Source organism: Pelophylax lessonae (assembly GCF_965119305.1).
Source record: "Pelophylax lessonae genome assembly, chromosome: 7".
Lineage (NCBI taxonomy): Eukaryota > Metazoa > Chordata > Amphibia > Anura > Ranidae > Pelophylax > Pelophylax lessonae.
Genome location: NC_138774.1, coordinates 74,255,539 through 74,276,858, shown reverse-complemented (window position 1 = coordinate 74,276,858; position 21,320 = coordinate 74,255,539). Strand labels below are relative to the sequence as shown.

Genomic DNA, 21,320 nt, shown 5'->3' with positions numbered 1-21,320 from the left:
TATTAATCTATTTGTCAAAAAAACTGTCTCAAAGTTTTTTCTTAAATCAGAACATGAATTTATTAAACAAGAGATGTAAAGGAAAAAAAAGATAACTTTTTACGTATAATCAAAATAAAGGTTTCCTATTGACATAATTTTTAAATCTAAGCATCAAAAGAAAGATTTCCAATTGTCATCATTTTTTGATTTAGGCATTAAAACGGCAAAGAAAAAAAAAAAAACTGACATGAACATATTGCTTACAATTGAAGATCTACGAATCCCTTATGGTGCTAATACACAACTGAGACATATCTACCTATATTATTACTGCTATTAAATATGTATGTCTAAAGCAATAATGTTTCTTGAATGCAAAAACTTAAATATTCTCATGAATCCTAAACTATGAAATTTTTTTAACAAAATATTTTTAATGAACATGCACATCAGAGAAAATAAAGTAATAATAAATAGAACAAAAGCAAAATAAAAAAGCAAATAACAACAAGTCCGATTTGAGTACTGTAAATTCTTGTTTTGTACTCTAAGGGCTCATATGCCCAAGTGCTTTTTTTTAACCTGAAAAGTATATTAAAGTGTGTTAAAAATAGAAAACATTCACATTTGCGTTAATACTATGGTGGGCTCTGTGTTTCCCAAAGCTAGCTACTATTAGATTTAATCATCAGAAATATATTTGATTTGTTAAAGTGAAGCTGATAAGTAGTTAAAAAAACCCGGGGATTTCTGTACTTTTTGTGTTTTTGGCTACAATAGACAATGACTTGGAGCATAATAAGAACCAAAAATACAGAATTGAATATATGCACATGAGCCTAAACACTGTGAATCTAAAAATTGTTTCAGCTGCAGAATTTGCACCAATGCATACTAAAAAGGCAGTAATTAATTAACAAACAGAAAACTAGTAAATATTAATGTAAGAGCTTCTATTATAATAAAAATTAAAATGTAAAAATGTTCAAAGTCTGAAATACCAAATCTTCTGTCTTGAATATTTAAAAAATAAAAAAAAGGCTACATTATGACCTATTTGCATAGATACTTAAGTAGGATTTATTAACGTATTTTAATTTCCATGTTTTCTGGATAGAAGGCAGATTTTCTTTGCAAATCTTTATTTTTTTCAAATTTAGTGTGAAGGTGCTATAAGTGTTCTCTGTGAATAAGTCATATTTTATTTGTCCTTTAATTAAATGCCTAAATAAATTACACGTTTGTGTACTCATATGTAAGGCTGTCTGTCAACATATTAGTATGATTCTTCTTATGATTTATGAACACCAATTATATGACTTCCTTTTTTTCTCAATAAATGTTTAGATGGCAGTAAATGATTGTTTAGTAAGATCCAGCATTTGTTTAGTGCAAAGTGTGGCCATAGCAATGATGAAAGAGTTTCTGTCACTGGTCACCAAGGCTTGAACACAATATTCCGAGACGATTTATCAAACTCATGAATGTCTGAAGGAGAGCTAAGAAAGTCCTGTCCCAAAAACAGACTATGACCTTGGAGTTGTTCTTGGATTGAGGCCTTGTAGTCCAGCTTCACATCACTATAATCTTCCATTGAAGTGCATGGACTAGGGCAGGGCACCTTGACTTCTTCTGAGTCCAAGTTGTAGGGTTTGGCCCCTTCCTCTGCGGGATGATCTCGGTTTTTGGCTTGCCTTTTCATTTTGTAGCGGTGGTTCTGGAACCAAATTTTAACCTGGTTGGGGGTAAGATGGATATGTTTTGCTAGCTGTTCTCTCTCTGGGGCTGTAAGATATTTCTGCTGCTCAAATCTTTTTTCTAGCTCATACACTTGGGCCTGGGAAAAAAGGACCCTCCTTTTTCTCTTGGATGTATGCTGAAGGTATAGAGAGGTTTTGGCTCCTTCACTGATGTATCCCAGGCAGCTGGAAGGTGCTACGTTAAATCCTGAAGGTGTAATTATCCTGGAAACTGAAGGGAAAACAATATGTTACAAAACTTGAGTGGCTATCAATTTCATATTTTCATTTAAAAGTAGAAAATACCCCAATACAATATGCAATAACAATCAAGGAAAAAAAAATAAAAAATACGTAGCATAAAATTTCAAGTCAGGTCAGAAAAATTGTTTCAGAGGTTATCAGCAGAATTCAGGATTGCTTGAGGGGAAGAGGAGATATGCATCTAATAAATAACTTCTATGAATCCGGCACTGGAGTTATTTTTTAGTCGCATGATCTACTTTGTGTTGCATCTAGGGTATGTATATAAAATATTACCATTACCATTATTGTAAAAAAATTTAATTCTGAAAACTGTATACAGGTAATGGTAGTATTAATTAAATAGTAATTATTTACATTTATTTATTACTATTTTTTATTTTACAAAAAAAAAATGTCCACCACATTTACCTGTAGGCCAAGCTGCCCAGCAAAACTGACAGGGGTACAGGAAACTCAGAACACATCCACAGTTGCAGCAATAAAGCAACAAAAATAATAATAAAAAAAAAGGGATTCAACTATGCGGATAAATGGTATTCATTGTAAGCACAAATCTGGCAGGCTTATATTTTATCCCAACCTCTGTCATAGTCACTTATAATGGACAGCGTAGTCTGCCTGTAAATGCAGAAAGTGTAGCTAAGTGGCGGTTCACACTTGTGCGATTGCGAACGGATGCCATTGCTATGCGAATTTGCAGTGCGAGTTTACCTTGTGTTTTTCAATAGTACCAGCGCGATTGTAATGAAAATTTGATTGCATTGATTATGCTAATTAAGTTCAGGAGGGGTGGAGCTGAGGGGAAAATCAAACAAAAAATAAGAATTCGCACATAAGAATTCACACATATCTGAACTGATAATGCGAGTCCAGACCGATTTACATTGATGTCTATGGAGACTAAATTTGCAACGCAACTCTGTAAACTCGCACAAGACCCTTTTCATCATCTCATTATATTCGCATCTGAATCGCAACGCATAGATGTGAACGACCGTCGCGAATACAATGTATTTTGGGAATACATGCGAATCTAGACTTTTCATAACGCATCGCATTCGCAGTAAAATCGCACAAGTGTGAACCGTCACTAAAAGCATGTGAAATAAAAAAAAATATTTAATTTTAAATAGCATTTCAACATACAGAATACAACATTTTGTTGTGATAGATTATTAAGTAATAACATTTTATTACATAATTCATGCCAGAAAATATTAACTGGATTTTTAAAAAAACAAATAAAATAGATAAAATAAACCCACAAAAACAACTCTATACATGTCCACTATTAACTTTAATGTAGCGTTTGGCTTACAAAATACTACAGAATGAGCACATGCTTATGTTTTTTAATCACACAATGATATCTATACAGTTTCCTACACTGCAGTAATTACTATTATTATTATAATTGCCATAGACAAATCCTGCTCTTCTGTGCTCAATATTATGTTATTATAGATAATTAACTTTATATGTATTAAAAAAACTTGATACTTGTATTTTCTTTTTTTTTTTTTTTTTTGCCTGGCTTTTTTTTTTAGTACAGTGATATAGACAGAGAATAGACTGTCGGATTACTGATATCTTGAGTCAAATATTGAAGTACGGGCTGAGATAAGATAACATCTTCAATAAGGTTATTTTGTTAAGTAAATAGTTGTTGGGCTGCTACAATAGAATAAAAATAAAATAGAAAACCACAGAAAGATAAAGAAGCAATTGCCTCAAAAATAAATATGTTCTTCTTCATGTTTTCTTGGTCATCTTTATGTTTAATATGATAGGTAAATATAAATACAATGGAGAAGTACTTTACTATTAAAGACATTAAAATCTTTTATTTTAAAAATTTATTTTGGAATCCAGGGCAATCTCTTGACCAGCGCTTTCAGCAATAGAACCCTGACTGCCAACTCTGACAACATTCTGATTACCGCAGCTGTTACTGACCCAGGCTTATAAGTAGTTGTCACTTTTTGGATCATCCACAAATTGTGTAGGCGATTATTGTCATTAATCAAAACTGAGCAAAAATGTAATATTTTAAATCTTGGTGAATGGATATAATCAATCAGCTAGTGTCAATTCATTATTTTAAGTCTGTTGCTTTGAATGAATAAATAAAGAGTGAAAATCTTCAGATGATTAAATAGTTAATTAATTATTAATTTATTGAATTATCTACAAATTATTAATAACTTTGTAAAATCATTGATTTACCTAAATTCTGTACTCAAATTACACAGATACAAACAACATAACTTTGTAATATACACTATGGCCTTTGTCCAGTTATCGTTTATATGTGACATGTTATCTACTTACATGAAGAATAATGCATGTCCTGACTGTGTCCATACCATTCTGCACCCCTTATGTTGTCCTGATATGTTGGAAGATCTCCTGAACTGTTGTAACCCCCTGGGCAACAAGTTCTGATCGGGTTCTGAGTAAGACAGTGGGTCATGGTGAATCCAGGGGACCCCATGGATGGTTGAAGGCAAGGCTGGTGAGACACCTGCACTAGAGGTCCATAACCTTCTAGACAAGTGTCCAAGGAAAAAGCTTTGAGGTCCTCCATGAAAGCTGCTGTTTTGGGTTGCAGCCCTAAGCCCAAGAAAGAAGAAAATATGCAACAGCTGGATGTCTCTGTAAGGTTGGAGGTAACTTCAACTAAAAAGCACTGCTCCTGTGCACATATCTTATCAAGGGTATGTGGGCCAGGGAACACCTAAAAGGAGAGGGACAAGTGGCAGAAAGGGAGGAGCCTCCTCCAGAACAATGGTGTTAATAGAATGTGAAGTGTCTCTTAATCACTCAGAGGGGGGGATACAAAGGGGCTTAATGTGTTTCTGACAATGAGAGTAAAAGCAATAGATTATCAATCTCTAAATGGTACCGTCGTACTATAACTTTGCCCTGAGTAAACAATCTGACGCCCATGTATAATGACTTTACATTATAACAGCAAAATCCAGGTAGTCTTTTTTGGGCTTTACCACGTTTGTAGTACATTTTATAGTACTATGAATTGTTTAACTAATCTATTGTTGACTTTATTTAGAAGGATCTATAACAAAGGAAGATACCGAAGTTTGAGCGAGCAAAATGTTATCAATGTTAAAAATGCAGATGCCGAAAAATTCTGCTTGTACTGAAATGTTTGTGATAAAGTGAATGAGATTGAAATTAAACGTTTGAATAAAGTAGGTTGATGAGCTGGCCATAGATGCTTTTTTTTTTTGTTCAGCCATCGGTCTGATGGAAAAAAAAAAAAAAATGAATAGATGGAGGAATCCACACAAGCAATGAGGAATCCTCCCTGCTGTGCCATTGTGTTCTGACAGCGAGACTCCACCACAGTCAGAATATACTGATCAGTGGCTGTAGCCACTGATTGTCAAAAGTTTTACAACAGTCCTGTTCGACAGAAGTTGATTGTTAGATTGACTTCTGTTGAGCGGGAATGGCCATAGATGGAACAAAATTTGTCTGGTTCCTGCTGAACTGGCCAAATTCCGATCCATCTATGGGCAGCTTAAAAGCAGACACATCCAAACATGAATATTGAAGATGATTCTGATCATTTCAGATGCCTATCTGTTTGTCTATGTGCATGTAACACTTGAGAATATAAGTCAATATAAATATTTTAAGCTTGCATTCAGCCATTGCAATAAAAACAAAATAATGACTCCTACCCTTTACACATGTGGATGCAAACACCCATACGTATACAGCGATTCAGCAACACATATTAGGTATTGCTGCACTTGACAGAGTAACAAGAACACATCTAGGACCATTAATTCACAGAAGGAACTTTTTTGAGTTAGGAATACATACTTATATAGAATTTTTTAACAGCCGATTAATGTCCTTTTTGCTATTTAAAATATGACTACAATGGAAGAATTATTTTTCCTGCCATTAACCATTTGCCGACTGGGCCATAGCCAAATGATGGCTACAGCGTGGTCGGCTTATTCTGGGAGGGCGTACAATGATGTCCTCCCAGAATCGGGCGAGCACATGGAAGAGTCCTTGCTTCCTTGGACCCGGCGCATCACAGATTGTGGTAAAGGGCCAATGACAGTGGCCCTTTACCACATGGTCGCTCCATCCAATGACAGAGCGATCAGTTGTCAACAAACCAGGCTCAAGTCAGGTTTAGTTCTCTACTCTCCTCGCATGCTGTACACAGCGATCGTACAGTGTGCGAGGAGAGGAGGGAGGAGCAACACTCATCAGTGGTGTATTTTGGTTTTGTGCTGCCCTAGGCAAAACTAAAATTGGGCCCCCCCCCCCTTCCCCTCCTATGTAAATTTGCCCACCCCTTCATGTTCAACGGATGTGATGCCCTCCAAAATTAAAGGACTACAAGCTCCAGCAAGAACCCCGGAGATCTCATGAGGAGGGGTGAGAGAGAGAGAGGGGGGGTGGGTGAGGGAGGATGTGAGAGAGGGGGGATGAGAGAGAGAGGGTGAGGGGGAAGAGAGAGAGAGAAATGGGGTGGGAGGGGGAGAGAGAGGGGGATGGGTAAGGGGGGATGAGAGAGAGAGAGAAAGGGGGGTGGGAGAGAGAGAGAATGGTGGGGGAGAAAGAGAGAGAGGGGAGAGAGAGGGGGGATGAGAGAGAGAGGGAGGGTGAGAGATGGGGGGATGAGAGTGAAAGAGAGAGAGAGAGAGAGGCAAGGGAGAGGGAGAGAGGGGTGGGGAGAGGGAGAGAGGGGGTGGAAGAGAGACAGAGGGGGTGAGAGAGGGGGGGTGGTGTGAGAGAGAGAGGGGATGAGAGAGGGGTGATGAGAGAGAGAGAGGGGGGGTGAGAGAGAGGGGGAATGAGAGAGAGAGAGAGATAGGGGGATGAGAGAGAGAGGGGGAGAGAGAGAGGGATGAGGGGGAGAGAGGGAGAGAGAGAGAGGGGGTTGGAGACCCCCTAGCCCTGCCTGAAGTCCCTCCTGTGCCCCCCTGTCTGTGGGTAGGTGTTTTGATGCAACTACCTCCCGCCTGTACTCGTCTCCTGGGCCCTCGGTCAGTCTGTCTTCCTGTTGATGTCCCAGCTGGGAGTGGAGAGGAAGTTTGAGAAGGAGTGCAGGCTCTGGAAAACTCCAGGGATGCTGCACCCACTGCTGCTTAGGACAGGGTGGTGCCGTGGCAGTGGAGGTCTTCTCCCTCCTGGGCTCTCAGTTCTAGCCAGCCTCCAGGGCTGGCAGCTACCCACTCGCTGTGTGAAGACGCCGCAGCTGCTGTGGCTGTGGATTGGTGGATTTTGTTCTGTTTCGCTGTCACCGAACCAGCAGGACTCTTTGGGCCCCACGAGCACTAGGCACCTCAGTGCTCATCCGTGGCTCATTCATGCCACATCTGTGCTCATCCATGCCACATCAGTGCTCATCTGTGCCACATCAGTGCTCATCCGTGCCACATCCATGCCATGTCAGTGCTTATCCATGCCTCCTCATGCTACATCAGTGCTCATCCGTGCCACATCCATGCCACATCAGTGCTCATCCGTGCCACATCCATGCCACATCAGTGCTCATCCATTCCACATCAGTGCTCATCCATACCACCTCTGTGCTCATCCATGGCTCATCCATGCCACATCAGTGCTCATCTGTGCCACATCAGTGCTCATCTGTGCCACATAACATTGCCGTGTCAGTGCTCATCCATGCCTCCCCATGCCACATCAGTGCTCATCCGTGCCACATCCATGCCACATCAGTGCTCATCCATGCCACATCTATGCCACATCAGTGCTCATCCATTCCACATCAGTGCTCATCCATACCACATCAGTGCTCATCTGTGTCACATCCATGCCACATCAGTGCTCATCCATGCCACATCAGTGCTCATCCGTGCCACAACAGTGCCACTACAGTGCTTGTCAGTGCCCTACAGTGCCTCACAAAAATGTAATGGGTAGTCAGGAAATGACGGTGCTCCCTGCACGTTGGGCCTCTATGTGGCCAGGCTATGTAAAAGTCTCACACATGTGGTATCGCCATACTCAGGAGGAGTAGCAGAATGTATTTTGGGGTGTCATTTTTGCTATGTACATACTATGTGTTAGAAATCTCTTATAAATAGACAACTTTGTGTAAAAAAAGCCTTCTGGAAAATAATGACATGTTCAAAATATGCATTATGCCTCCTAAAATATGTGTCGGGGTGTTTGCTTTCCCAAATGGGGTCATTTTGTGGGCTTTTTCATTGTCCTGGTGCTCCAGGGCCTTCAAAAGTTAGACAGGTTGTCAGGAAATGTTATGTGTAATTTTTGCTCCTAGAATACCTGGAGGTGCTACTTGGATGTTACATAGTTACATAGTTTGTGAGGTTGAAAAAAGACATCGGTCCATCAAGTTCAATCTATGATGTGTGTATGTGTTTGCTGTTATCCGTACATTGTATATCCCTTTATGTTGTGGTCTTTAAGGTGCCCATCTAATAGTTTTTTAAACTATCGATGCTCCCTGCTAATACTACTGCTTGTGGAAGAGAGTTCCACATCCTTACTGCTCTGACAGTAAAGAACCCTTTACGTATTTTAAGGTTAAACTGTTTTTCCTCTAGTTTTAGTGAGTGGTCATGTGTCTTATTTTATTCCCTTTCTCTGAAAAGTTTGTTCCTTATGCCATGGTCACCAGTACAATATTTGTACATTGATATCATATCCCCTCTCAAGCGACTGTTGGGCCTCTGTATGTGGCCAGGCTGTGTAAAAGGATTAACAGAATGTACTTTGGGGTGTAATTGCAATTATGCCTAAACAGTGTGTGAGAAATAACTTGGTAATATGACAATTTTGTGGGAAAAAAAATCTTTATTTTGCAAAGAATTGTGAGAAAAAATTACAACTTCAAAAAACTCACCATGCCTCTTACTAAATACCTTGGAATGTCTACTTTCCAAAAAAGCATCATTGGGGGGTATTTGTGCTTTCCTGGCTTGTCAGTGTCTCAAGAAATGAGCTGTCAGTACATCAGGTGTGCTTAATTTTCAATGTTTGGCCCCATAACTTGTAGACCAGGGGTGGGGAACCTTTTTTCTGCCAAGGGCCATTTGGATATTTATAACATAATTCGGGGGCCATACAAAATTATCAACTTAAAAATTAGCCTGTTATATTTGGTCAAACATTTAATTAATTCACCCCTAATGTGATGGCTGGAACTGCTTCTCTTTGGTGAGGTGTGTGATGTTCGCTGGTATTGATGATGCTGCTACTCCCAACTGGTTTTCCAGGTTTGCGTCGGTCAGTCTGGTGCGCAGTCGACACTTTGAGGTGGTAAGTTTTGAAAAGAACTGCTGGTACTGCTGGCTGAAACTGCTGGTGGGTACAGCTGGCTTGTACCACTGGTGGTAAATGCTGGCTGGTACTGCTGGCTCTCACTGGCATTGCTGGCTGGTACTGCTGTGGGTACTGCTGGCTCAGGCTGGTACTGCTGGCGGGAAATGCTGGCGTGAGACTCAGGAGCGGCGCCGCGCTGGAGGAAGATAGATGCAATGCTTCCTGTATTGGTCACAGGTGGAGTGCATTTGAAATCACTCTGCCTGTGACTCAGACTGTCAGGAGGGAGCCTGAACTATATAGGAAATATTGTCTCCATTCTGACAGCTCAGCTGAGAGACACAGACTCAGCGGCAGCCTGGGGGGCCGGATCAAATGATTTTGCTGCATACAGCCCTTGAGCCATAGGTTCCCCACCCCTGTTGTAGACTATATAGCCTTCACAAAGACCAAATAATATATACTTATTTGGGTTATTTTTACCAAAGATATGTGGTAGTATAACTTTTGGCCAACATTTATGAAGAAAAATTACTAAATTTGCTAAATTTTAAAATCAAAACAAAGAAAAATTTTCGGTCTTTTTTAATTTATAGTGCAAAAAATAATAAAACCCAATGATTATTAAACATCACCAAAAGAAAGCTCTATTTGTGTGAAAAAAAGATGAACATTTCATATGGGTATAGTGTTGCATGACTGAGTAATTGTTATTCAAAATGTGAGAGCACTGAAAGCTGAAAATTGGTCTGGTTAGGAAGGGGGTTTAAGTGCACAGTGGATAAGTGGTAATTTAAATCAGATGTACGGTCAACAGACAATAAACTTTAAGACAGGCCATACATTATGCTATTTTCTTTCCTTCAACCACGGGTTGAAGGAAAGGAAATTGGTTGATTCCCCTGTCAATACAGTAAGTGTTGATGGGGGAATCCCTCCCTCTGCTCCCCGTGTTTTCCATCGACAGAACACCATGACCACTGCTGGCAGCTAAATCCACCAGCAGCGATCAAGCAAAATAAATCCAACAGACTGGTTGTACTGAAGTTCCTTGCAAGTTTGGGGCTGCATTTCTGCAAATGGAGTTGGAGATTTGGTCAGGATCAATGATGTCCTCATGTTTTCCATCCTCAGAATCCTTGGTGGCTGGGAGGAGGCAGTTCCAGATACTGCAATCCCCCCCGAGAAGTCTGCTTCTCATGCCTCCACAAACTTGTGGTGCATGGGCTCCCTCATACTTCAAAGCCTGCGAAAGGACCCAAGAATACGTGGCATCAAGGAGAAGGATCACTACTGGTTGGCAACCCTTCTTGACCACCATTAGTGGGAAAGTCTCTGTACTTTCAATAAGAGTACCTCTATAGGGTTACGGTGTAAAGGCGCCACAGTCACCAAAAGACCAAGTTTTCTGCACCTGTTTGACAGGTGCATATCATTTAAATTTTTGACAGCATGGCCAATTCTTGCATTCATGAGGAGTACCTCTATAGGGTTACGGTGTGAAGGCGCCACAGGCACCCAAAGACCAATTTTTCAACACCTGGTTGACAGGTGCATATCATTTATATTTTTGACAGCAAGGCAATTCTTGTTTTCATCTAGAGTACCTCTATAGAGTTACAGTGTGAAGGTACCTTCGACACACAAAGACCAATTTCTCCGCACCTGATACTTCTATCCTAAGTCTGCGGCGGAGACACCAGAATTTATCCACAAAATCTCTAATCTTGTTCCCAGTGCACTACATTGTGGTCTCATCATACAGGCTGGCTCTCCAAGCCATTGTTTACAAAATAAAGAAAGCTTACAGGGAAAATGTCTTTTTTTTGGCTTTATAAATGCAATTATTTCTGCAGCAGTTTCTATACACAGTACAGATGTGCCACTTTACAGGTAGACTAAGGGGACCCCCCAGGCTCTATATTAAAAGGAATTTGTCATTTTTATTGTTACTTCTCATTTTGATGCTTTCACTTTAAGCATCAGTAAATCACGTTGGCATAACGCCCCCTGATGATGTCTGATTATGACGAAACATGTAGGTGGAGTTTAGCTGGCGTGACGCTTAGTGCTTTGGAGGATACGGCGGCCATCTTTTTGGTGTCCAGAGCTGCTGCTATTTATGAGCTGTTACTTGCTGGATGTTGTGTAAGTGGCCAATTTTTACTTAAATAAACCTGCTAGTTTGTAATACTACACCATGAGGAGTCTGTACATTTTATCTCTGATCTGAGGTCTGCTAAGTACATTTACCGGGCTGCATGATTAAGAGTAATGTGGGACCTGAGGCTGACTCTCCATGAGAGGAGGTTTATTGTGCACGCTGGACTGACCTCTGTAATGGGGGTCTGTCAGATCCGGTAAGAGGATTGAACACCTGGGTGACTGCTGGTGATGGCTTCTGGATTCACATTTCATATTGGAATTGCGATAATACTTGATCCCCTATTTATTACTGTGTGTGGACTTTATGTGAACTGTTTACCACCTATAATATTTGTGGACCATATGAGATCGGTTCACTTCACTTTAAAAGCGCTGCATGGTTATATAAATCAGTAAATCACTGCTCATTTAAAAATTAGGTTTTTTTTTTCATTGAAACATGTCGTCCAGGGCAGTACCCGAACCCCCATAACCATTGTATGCCCAATTACCCATATATAAACCTTCTAAATGGGCACTTCAGATTTTTGCAGTTTCGAGTCCCACAGAGTTCAATGGGGTTTGTTATTCGGTTCCGAACTTTCGCGATGTTCAAAAGTTCTGGTGCGAACGGGGGGTCGTTCAGCCCATTTCTACTGAAGACGCTGTTTATAGTGAAAAGCGTTAGGACGGGGCCAAACACGTGACGTTATCATGCACGCTGGCAGGAATCCAGTGGTGCTCATCTTTTGTTATATGCCTGTGATTGTCGCTTTATTGTAAGTACATTACCATATTAAAGGGCCTTGGTTTTAACATACTGCACTATGGTTGCATACCGCCCAACTTTTTGAGAAGGGAATGAGGGATTTTTTAATCAAAAATATGTAGGCATAGGACACACCTCCTGCCACATCCCTTTAAAGGAGAAATATACAAAAAAAAATGATTAGTTGCCACTACTATTCCTTTATATTGGCTTTTGAGATTTACAAATGCAGCCATTTAAAAATTTTATAAACGGTTTAGCTATGGGAAACACTTTTTGAAAGATAAATAGTGTATTTTATATACAACTTTATAGTTCAGACCAAAATGAGGGACAAATTAGGAGGAAAGAGGGACAGAGGGACTTTGTTCCAAATCAGGGACAGTCCCTTCTTGCTTTTAACTCCTCTGTGCTGAGCACACTTATACAGGATCGTACCTAGATGGAGTGGCATGTCTGAATATTTTGTACTGTGGGACAGCAATGCGTTTTATGATCTCTATGTGGGATCAGGATCTCTGATAAGGAGTTTACCTTACATGTGGGTGGTGTGATTTCCTGGCACCCTCCATTCCTGCTGCACTGAATGCTCTCTGTCTCACACTTTGATGTGTATCATCTTTTTCTTTGGGATTTTCCATCTTGATTTTGGACTGTTCATCAGAATATGTATCCATCTGACATTTGCATTTCTTTGCTATATTCACCTTTATTATCTTTGTTTTGAATATTGAATAACCCATTTTCATTCATGTTTGTTTATTTATAATTGTCCATTTGTAAAATTGTCCATCTGTACGTATATACACTTCTTCATGTTTATTGCTATTTTGAGAGTGGAGTACAGGGTTATAGCACATACACTTTAGTGTTTGAGTGTTTTTGATATATTTAAGTGGTTAGATTATTATTGTTCATATACACATTTTTCCGTCTGTACGGATATACACTCTTCTTTGTTTATCTTTATTTTGAAAGTAGAGTATAAATTACACATGCTTTAAAGTTTAGGTGCTTTTGCCACAGTTAAGTAAATGACAAAATTTTATTTGTGTTTATATTTGGTTTGCCAATGTTTACATTTTCTTAAGTTATTGAGTTTATACCATCATGATTTTCTTATAAGATAGTAATATGGTTTGATACAGTTATCTTGTATGCACAATTGTTCTTTGGAATTTCAAAGAGACAGCGTGCTCTTTTTCCTTGAAGGGGTTAAATGACTTGGTTGGGAAGGAAACTCTGAACTGATAGGCTTCAGAAGAGGCTCCTAATTTATGTGCCTGGCATGGCTGTCAGCACTAGCTACTACTCTCTAGTCACTCTCTGGTCACTCTCTAGTGTCCAATCTTAACCACTTCTGGACCCAAAAGATTTGCCCCCTTAATGACCAGACCTTTTTTTGCGATTCGGCACGACGTTACTTTAAAGGAAAATTGCGCTGTCGTGCAACGCTGTACCCAAATACAATTGATGTCCTTTTTTCCCCACAAATAGAGCTTTCTTTTGGTGGTATTTGATCACCTCTGTGGTTTTTAGATTTTCCACCATAAACAAAAAAAGAGCGACAATTTTGGAGAAAACGCCATATTTTTTACTTTCTGCTATAAAAGATTCCCTCTAAAAAAATGTAAAAATTGAATTTTTTTATTAGTTTAGGCCAATTTGTATTCTGCTACATATTTTTGGTAAACAAAAATCCCAAAAAGCGTATTTTAATTGGTTTTCGCAAAGGTTATAGCGTTTACAAACTACGGGATCGATTTTTGGACTTTTTATTTATTTTTTTTATTAGTAATGGCGGCGATCTGTGATTTTTAGCGGGGCTGCGACATTGCGGCGGACAGATCGAACTTCTGACATTTTTTACACTTTTTAGGGAACCAGTGACACTAATACAGTAATCAGTGCTAAGTAATATGCACTGTTACTGTATAAATGACACTGGCAGGGAAGGGGTTAATACTGGGGGAGATCAAAGGGGTTAAATGTATGCCTGTATGCTTACTGACTGTGTGTGTGTGTGTGTGTGGGGGGGGGGGGGGGGGTTCTGTGACAGGCACAGACAGATCGCAGTTTCAGCTTAGCTGAAACTGCTGATCTGTCCCTGCCTGTCTGAGAGAAGACCCGCCTGCTTTGTTTACATAAGCAGGCGGGTCTTCTCTCGGTTTCCCGGACGATCGCGGGTGGAAAGCGGCAATCGCCGCTGCTCCTCCCGTGGCCCGCCTCCCGCTGTGTCTAAACACATGCACTCCAGAATCTACATGCACTCCAGTCACGTAGTACTACGTGACTGGACGCAGCCGAGCCGCCCTGCCGCAGTTAAAGGTCGGCTGGCGTCGGCAAGTGGTTAAGCCCCGTACACACAACCTGAAAATCGTACGACACATCGTTCTTTTTTTTTTTTGCATGCTATTTGCATAACAAACATGAAGAGTTTACTAAAGTTACGAAAATTCTAGTGTGACAGAATGAAAACAAATCAGAGTTGATGTCATATGTTGTATTTGTATTGTATTTTCGAATGAAAACTGTACAGATTAAACGAAAATTATACGATCAGGTATCATGCGAGAACATTTTTTGTGCTTATCAGATATTATCGGATGAACTGTTCGGCTCTCCAAAGCTTTGTACTAATTTTCCGATTATCGTATGATCGCTTCGAAAGCGGTATTTTTTGTCCAATTTTCGGATCGTGTGTAGGGGCCTTTAGTCTTGGGGAGGGAATAAACCTGTAAATATTACTATACAGCTTCCTGTGCAGCCACTGTACATAAACAGCCATTTGGAAGCAGCGCCGATGCGGGTGGATGTACCCATATGTCCCCCTGCATCCTCATTTGGGGGATATTTGTACTGTCCTTGCCATTTAGAGCCTCATGAAATGAGATAGGCAGCTAGTACATCAGAACTGATCTACAGTATCTCACAGAAGTGAGTACACCCCTCAGGTTTTTGTAAATATTAAAAAAAATATATCAACCTTTTCATGTAACAACACTGAAGAAATGACACTTTGCTACAATGTAAAGTAGTGAGTGTACAGCTTGTATGACAGTGTAAATTTGCTGTCCCCTCAAAATAACTCAACACACAGTCATTAATGTCTAAACCGCTGGCAACAAAAGTAGGTACACCCCTAAGTGAAAATGTCAAAATTTGTCCCAATTAGCCATTTTCCCTCCCCAGTATCATATGACTCAGTGTTACAAGGTCTCAGGTTTGAATGGGGAGCAGGTGTGTTAAATTTTGTGTTATCGCTCTCACTCTCTCATACTGGTCACTGGAAGTTCAACATGGCACCTCATAGCAAAGAACTCTCTGAGTATCTGAAAAAAAGAATTCTTGCTCTACATAAAGGTGGCCTAGGCTATAAGAAGATTGCCAAGACCCTGAAACTGAGCTGCAGCACGGTGGCCATGACCATACAAAGGTTTACCAGGACAGATTCAACTCAGAACAGGCCTCACCATGGTTGACCAAAGAAATTGAGTGCACGTGCTCAGCGTCCTATTTAGAGGTTGTCTTTAGGAAACAGGTGTATGAGTGCTGCAAGCATTGCTGCAGAGGTTGAAGGGGTGGGGGGCAGCCTGTCAGTGCTCAGACCATATGCCGCACACTGCATCAAAGGAAGGAAGACTCTTCTAAAGATGATGCACAAAAAAGCCCGCAAACAGTTTGCAGAAGACAAGCGGACTGGGGACATGGATTACTACAACCATGTCCTGTGGTCTGATGGGACCAAGATAAACTCATTTGGTTCAGATGGTGTTAAGTGTTTGTGGCGGCAACAAAGTGAGGAGTACAAAGACAAGTGTGTCTTGCCTACAGTCAAGCATGGTGGTCCGAGTGTCATGGTCTGGGGAGCTACAGCAGAGCATGATCCCCTCCCTTCGGAGACTGAGTCGCAGGGCAGTATTCCACGGGTGTAGCCTCGACACTTCTCTGCAAAGTTGAATATCCATTAATGCTCCACCATTTCCATCCAACTGCCATGTTTCAGGTTGTCTTTTACCTGAGTAGACGAAGGTCAGCAATATATACCACGAAATCACTGGGCACTGTGCACTTTGGATTTTACCTGAGGAGATGAAGGTAAAAGACAACCTGAAACATGGCAGTTGGATGGAAATGGTGAAGCATTAATGGATATTCAACTTTGCAGAGAAGTGTCAAGGCTACACCCGTGGGGGAGCTATATAGGAGAACCTTGGAATCTCGCTACCGCCATGCATATTTGAGTGTGGGCATCCATTACCAGCCGGCATCCATTTTCCAGACCTGGAAGGGAAGTGATTTTGATGAGCTGTTTTACTATGGTTGTCCGGTGAGTGGGGGACCAAGAGGGGAGCACACAAAGAAGACACTGAGCACTTTTATACCTGTGTGTGGAACTACCAGCAACATACAGTATGTCACGATAACACTGAGCACTGAGCACTTTGTACTTCTGAATGAGGAGAACTGTATGGGACTATTGATTTAGTTATTGCGTCAAATTTTTTGTGGAACTGTCAGCAATATATACCACGGAATCACTGGGCACTGTGCACTTTGGATTTCTGTGGAAGAGATCCTGGTGGGACTACTTGATTTATACATTTATTCACATTGCACTTCATTGTATTTTTAGCACATGTCAAAAATTAGTTTATACTAGCATAATTAATGTATGAGTTTATTAATTTATGATTGTGAATATTTTTTGATTATACATTGCACCTTAACCTCCCTGGCGGTATGATTCTTTTGGATTTTAGGTGCTGAAAGCGGTACCATTATTTTGCATGTAATTCTTGTGAATGAGCAGCCCAAACCAACTGTATACATTTATTATATATATTATATATATATATATATATATATATATATATATGTATGTATACATATATTATGTATACATATATTATATATATATATATATATATATATATATATATATATATAATGTATACAGTTGGTTTGGGCTGCTCATTCACAAGAATTACGTATATATATATATATATATATATATATATATATATATATATATATATATATATACGTGTATATATATATATATATATACGTATATATATACATATATATATGTATATATATATATATATATATATATACTGTATATATATATATGTGTGTGTGTATATATATATATGTGTGTGTATATATATATATATATATATATATATATACTGTATATATATATATATATATATATACAGTATATATATATATATTGTATATACATAAAAGTACAGTAAAACTGCAGGAAAGGGCACTGGGGGGCAATGTAATGTGATTTTTCTTTATTTTGAATGGTATCAGTGTGCTTGGGTGTTTTTACATTTGAATTTGCCGCCGGTTCCACCCCCCGGCGGACGTCACGTCGCCGGAGACGGAAGCCGGGGCTCGCAGACGATCGGGAGGAAGCTCCGCCGCCGCATACCGCCCACATTCTTCGCTGGATCCCGGAGAAAAGGTAAGTAAAACCTCTACCAGAATCCAGCGATCTTCCTAGCGCTACCCCGAGTGTGGCTCGGGGTTACCGCTTTTGGCTCTAAAATCTAACCCCGAGTCACGCTCGGGAATACCGCTAGGAAGGTTAAAGCGGTAGTATCCCGCTATAATAAGGCTTACCTGTAGGTACAATTCATATCTCCTAAACCGGCACGGTTTAGCAGATATTTGCTCTGAAGGTCCGGGGGGACCTTCAGTTTTCCTTGCTGGGAGCTTGCCGGAAAATCACTCCCACGCGCATGCGCGGGAGTGACGTCATCGCAGCTCCGGCGCTGTGAATGGCCCAGAAGAGATGCCGAGGGATCATGGCAGCGCCCGCAGCGATGTCCGGGGGTCCGTGTCGGGGCTTTGTTCTAAGGTAAGTAATATATAATGAGCTAGTATGCGATGCATACTAGCTCATTATGCCTTTGTCTTGCAAGTTTTTTTTTTTTTTTTTCGGGTTTACAACCGCTTTAATTGCTTTGCACTTTGGACACATTAATAATTAATTAGCAGGGTGTGTAGAATTGTTTTGTTGTACAATCCAACCATTCCTTTAATATAATAGAGAACTTGACACCAAAAGCCTGGTACACACTACTGTCAGCTTCGGTCGGAGCCGCTGTACTAATCATCTGACATTAATGCATTGATCTCCCCCCACTGAGCTGTTGTGCTCTGACGGGGGATTGGCCCCGACCACAACACTCCAATCAGCGCTCTCTGCCATTGGCTAAGAGGGCTGATCTGGAGTCGGTCAACCGTTGGTTTTCCAGCATGCACGTCTGACAAAAGCCGGCCAAATGCTTCTGTTGGACACACAGACTACACATGAGCCAATTGTCAAACGTTTTTTTACTTTTTTTCCCCCCGACATTCGCCCCATGTGTACCCGGTTTAAACCTGTGTCTTCTTTTTTTTTAAGTGTGGAGGTATTCTAATTACCAATACAATGTCTGAATCTAGAGTGTCAGAGGGGTTTAAAGGCTTGCTAGGTCAGAGCACTAGCCGGGAACAAACCTCAACTAGCGGCCCCCACGGGGGTAGCACTACATATAGGAAAAATAAAAAACCCACTGGTGATTAAATACCACCAAAAGAAACCTCTATCTGTCTCAGAAAATTATAAACATTTCATCTTCATACAGTGTTGCATAAGTAAATATCATTCACAGTAAACAATGCTGGAAACTGAAAAATAGCCTGAATTGGAAGGGGGTGAAAATGTCTGAACTTGAATTGGGTAATTTCAGTAAAGATAAATCAGGTCTTTGCCTGGCTGTGCTGTGTAGCAGAGTTGTGGAAATCTGAGGACTTGATGGACAGAAGAAATCTTTTGGCAGGTAGTACAACTACCATGGATGCATCATATCTGTGTATTTAGTGGTTTGCCTGGAGTTCAGCCTTAAATGTACGGTATTGGTCAAAAGTTTTAGGCAGATGTAAAAAAAATGCTGTAAAGTAAGAATGCTTTCAGAGATCATTATTTTTTTTATCAATTAACAAAATGGAAAGTAGAAGAGAAATCCAAATCAAATCAATATTTGGTGTGACCACCCTTTGCCTTCAAAACAGCATCAATTCTTCTAGGTACACTTGCACACAGTTATTGAAGGAATTCGGCAGGTAGGTTGTTCCAAACATCTTGGAGAACTAAGCACAGCTCTATTGTGGATGTAGGCTGCCTCTCACCCTTCTTTCTCTTTATGTAATCCCATACAGACTTGATGTTAAGATCAGGACACTGTGGGGGCCAAACCATCACTTCCAGGACTCCTTGTACTTCTTTACACAGAAGATAGTTTTTAACGATATTGGCTGACACAAGGTACTGCATCAGCAAGGTCTCTCTCAGGCAAATATTTCAAATCAGACTGGGGTTTGTGCTGTTCAAGCCCTTTTTAAAAAGCACAAAGAAATGGATAATGTTGAGAACCGCAGATGCAATGGTCAGCCAAGGAAAGTTAATGCAGCAGATGAAAGACACATTATGCTTATTTTCCCTCGACATCGAAAGATGTCCAGCAGTGCCATCAGCAACTGGCAGGAAACCAGTGGGATCCAGGTACACCCATCCAGGGCCATCCTTAATAATGATTGGACCCTGGGCTAACATTTTCTTTGCCCCTCTCCCCCTCTCATGCAATTTTGCTTTCCACATGCTTTTAGACATACAATAAATAGCAGCTAAACTCAAAATCAGTGCAGTGCAGCATAACATTATCACTCGCTGATTCGTTGTAAGAGGTTACAGCACAAAACTTCAGTTTGCCGATTGGTTGCTATAGGTTACTGCACTTCATTACCACTCACCTATTAGTTGCTGGGGCTAGGGAGGGGGGGGGGTGTGCAGTAGTGGTGGGTGGAATGTTATCAGTGGAAGTGGTGGGGGGGGGGGAGTGGAGGATCTGATCAGTGGCAGTGTTGGGGGTTAATGGGACCAGTGGCAGTGCTGGGGGGGATGGGATCAGTGACAGTGCTTTGGGGGGGAAGAGGGGGGTGGGAAACAGTGGCAGTGCTTGGGAGGGGGATCAGTGGCAGTGCTTGGGGAGGATGTGATCAGTGGCAGTGCTAGGTGGAAATGGGATCAGTGACACTCACTTTCTGTCACCTGTCAGACAGTGTCCACTCAGTGTCCACCTGCCTGCATGAGTTGGGGGGGGGGGGTGGGGGCAGGGAGAGAGTGGGGATAGGTAAGAGAGAGAGGGGGGGGGATGAAAGAGAGGGGGTGAGAGAGAGAGAAGAGAGAGGGGTGTGAGGGAAAGGTGGTGAGAGAGTGAGAGGGTGGGTGAAAGAGAGAGTGGGTTAGAGATAGAGGGGGTGAGAGATAGAAAGAGGCGGTGAGCGAGGAGGGTGAAAGAGAAGGGGGCTGTGAGAGAGGTAGCGAGAGAGAATGGGGGTGAGAGAGAGTAGTGTGAGAGAGAAGGGTAAGAGAGGGGTGAAGGGGGATGAGAGAGGGGGTGAAAGAGAGAGGTGTGAGAGAGAGAGGGGGTAGGTGAAAGAAGGGATGAGAGACAGTGTTGTATGAGAAAGAGGGGTTTGAGAGAAAGAGGTGGAAGAGAGAGGGGGTGGGTAAAAGAGAGGGGGTGAGAGAGAGGGGGGTTGGGGAACAGAGAGAGGGGGATTAGGGATGGGAGAGAGAGAAAGGGGGATGAGAGAGGGGGGTGAGAGAGAGAGGGGATGAGAGAGAGAGAGGGGGATGGGGGATGAGAGAGGGGAGAATGAGAGAGGGGGATTTAGGATGAGAGAGAGGGGGTGAGAGAGAGAGAGGAAGGGGTGAGAGGGGGGATGAGGAAGAAGGGGGTTAGAGAGAGGGGGATAAGAGAAAGAGAGAGGGGGTGAGAGAGAGAGGATTTGGGATGAGAGAGAGAGGATGGGTGAAAGAGAGAAAATTGGGGAGGAAAGAGAGAGAGGATTGGGGATGAGAGAGAGTGGGGATTGGGGGGATGAGAGAGAGAGGGGCGATGAGATAGGATTAGGGATGAGAGGGAGAGAGGGGATTGGGGATGAGAGAGAGAGGGGATGATTGAGGATCAGAGAGAGGGGGTAAGAGAGAGGGGATTGGGGATGAGAGAGGGGGGGATTGGGGATAAGAGAGAAAGAAAGGGGATTGA

General features: G+C 41.3%; 1 protein-coding gene across 2 annotated transcripts in view; it reads right to left on the bottom strand.

Annotated features, from left to right (window-relative positions):
- Window positions 1–1,352: 1,352 nt before the first annotated feature.
- The window catches only part of LOC309559923 (homeobox protein Nkx-2.4-like), a gene marked incomplete at its 5' end in the record, with an annotated part of 227,368 nt that continues 207,400 nt past the window's right edge, over window positions 1,353–21,320 (bottom strand). The window contains 2 exons of one of the 2 annotated variants that reach the window (XM_082263380.1): window positions 1,353–1,953; window positions 4,320–4,575. In XM_082263380.1, coding sequence (XP_082119506.1) covers window positions 1,418–1,953; window positions 4,320–4,575 — 792 coding nt within the window. In that variant the 3' untranslated portion in view covers window positions 1,353–1,417. Of the gene's footprint in view, window positions 1,954–4,319; window positions 4,576–21,320 lie in introns of those variants that run through there. The other variant, XM_082263381.1, reaches the window with a different exon arrangement.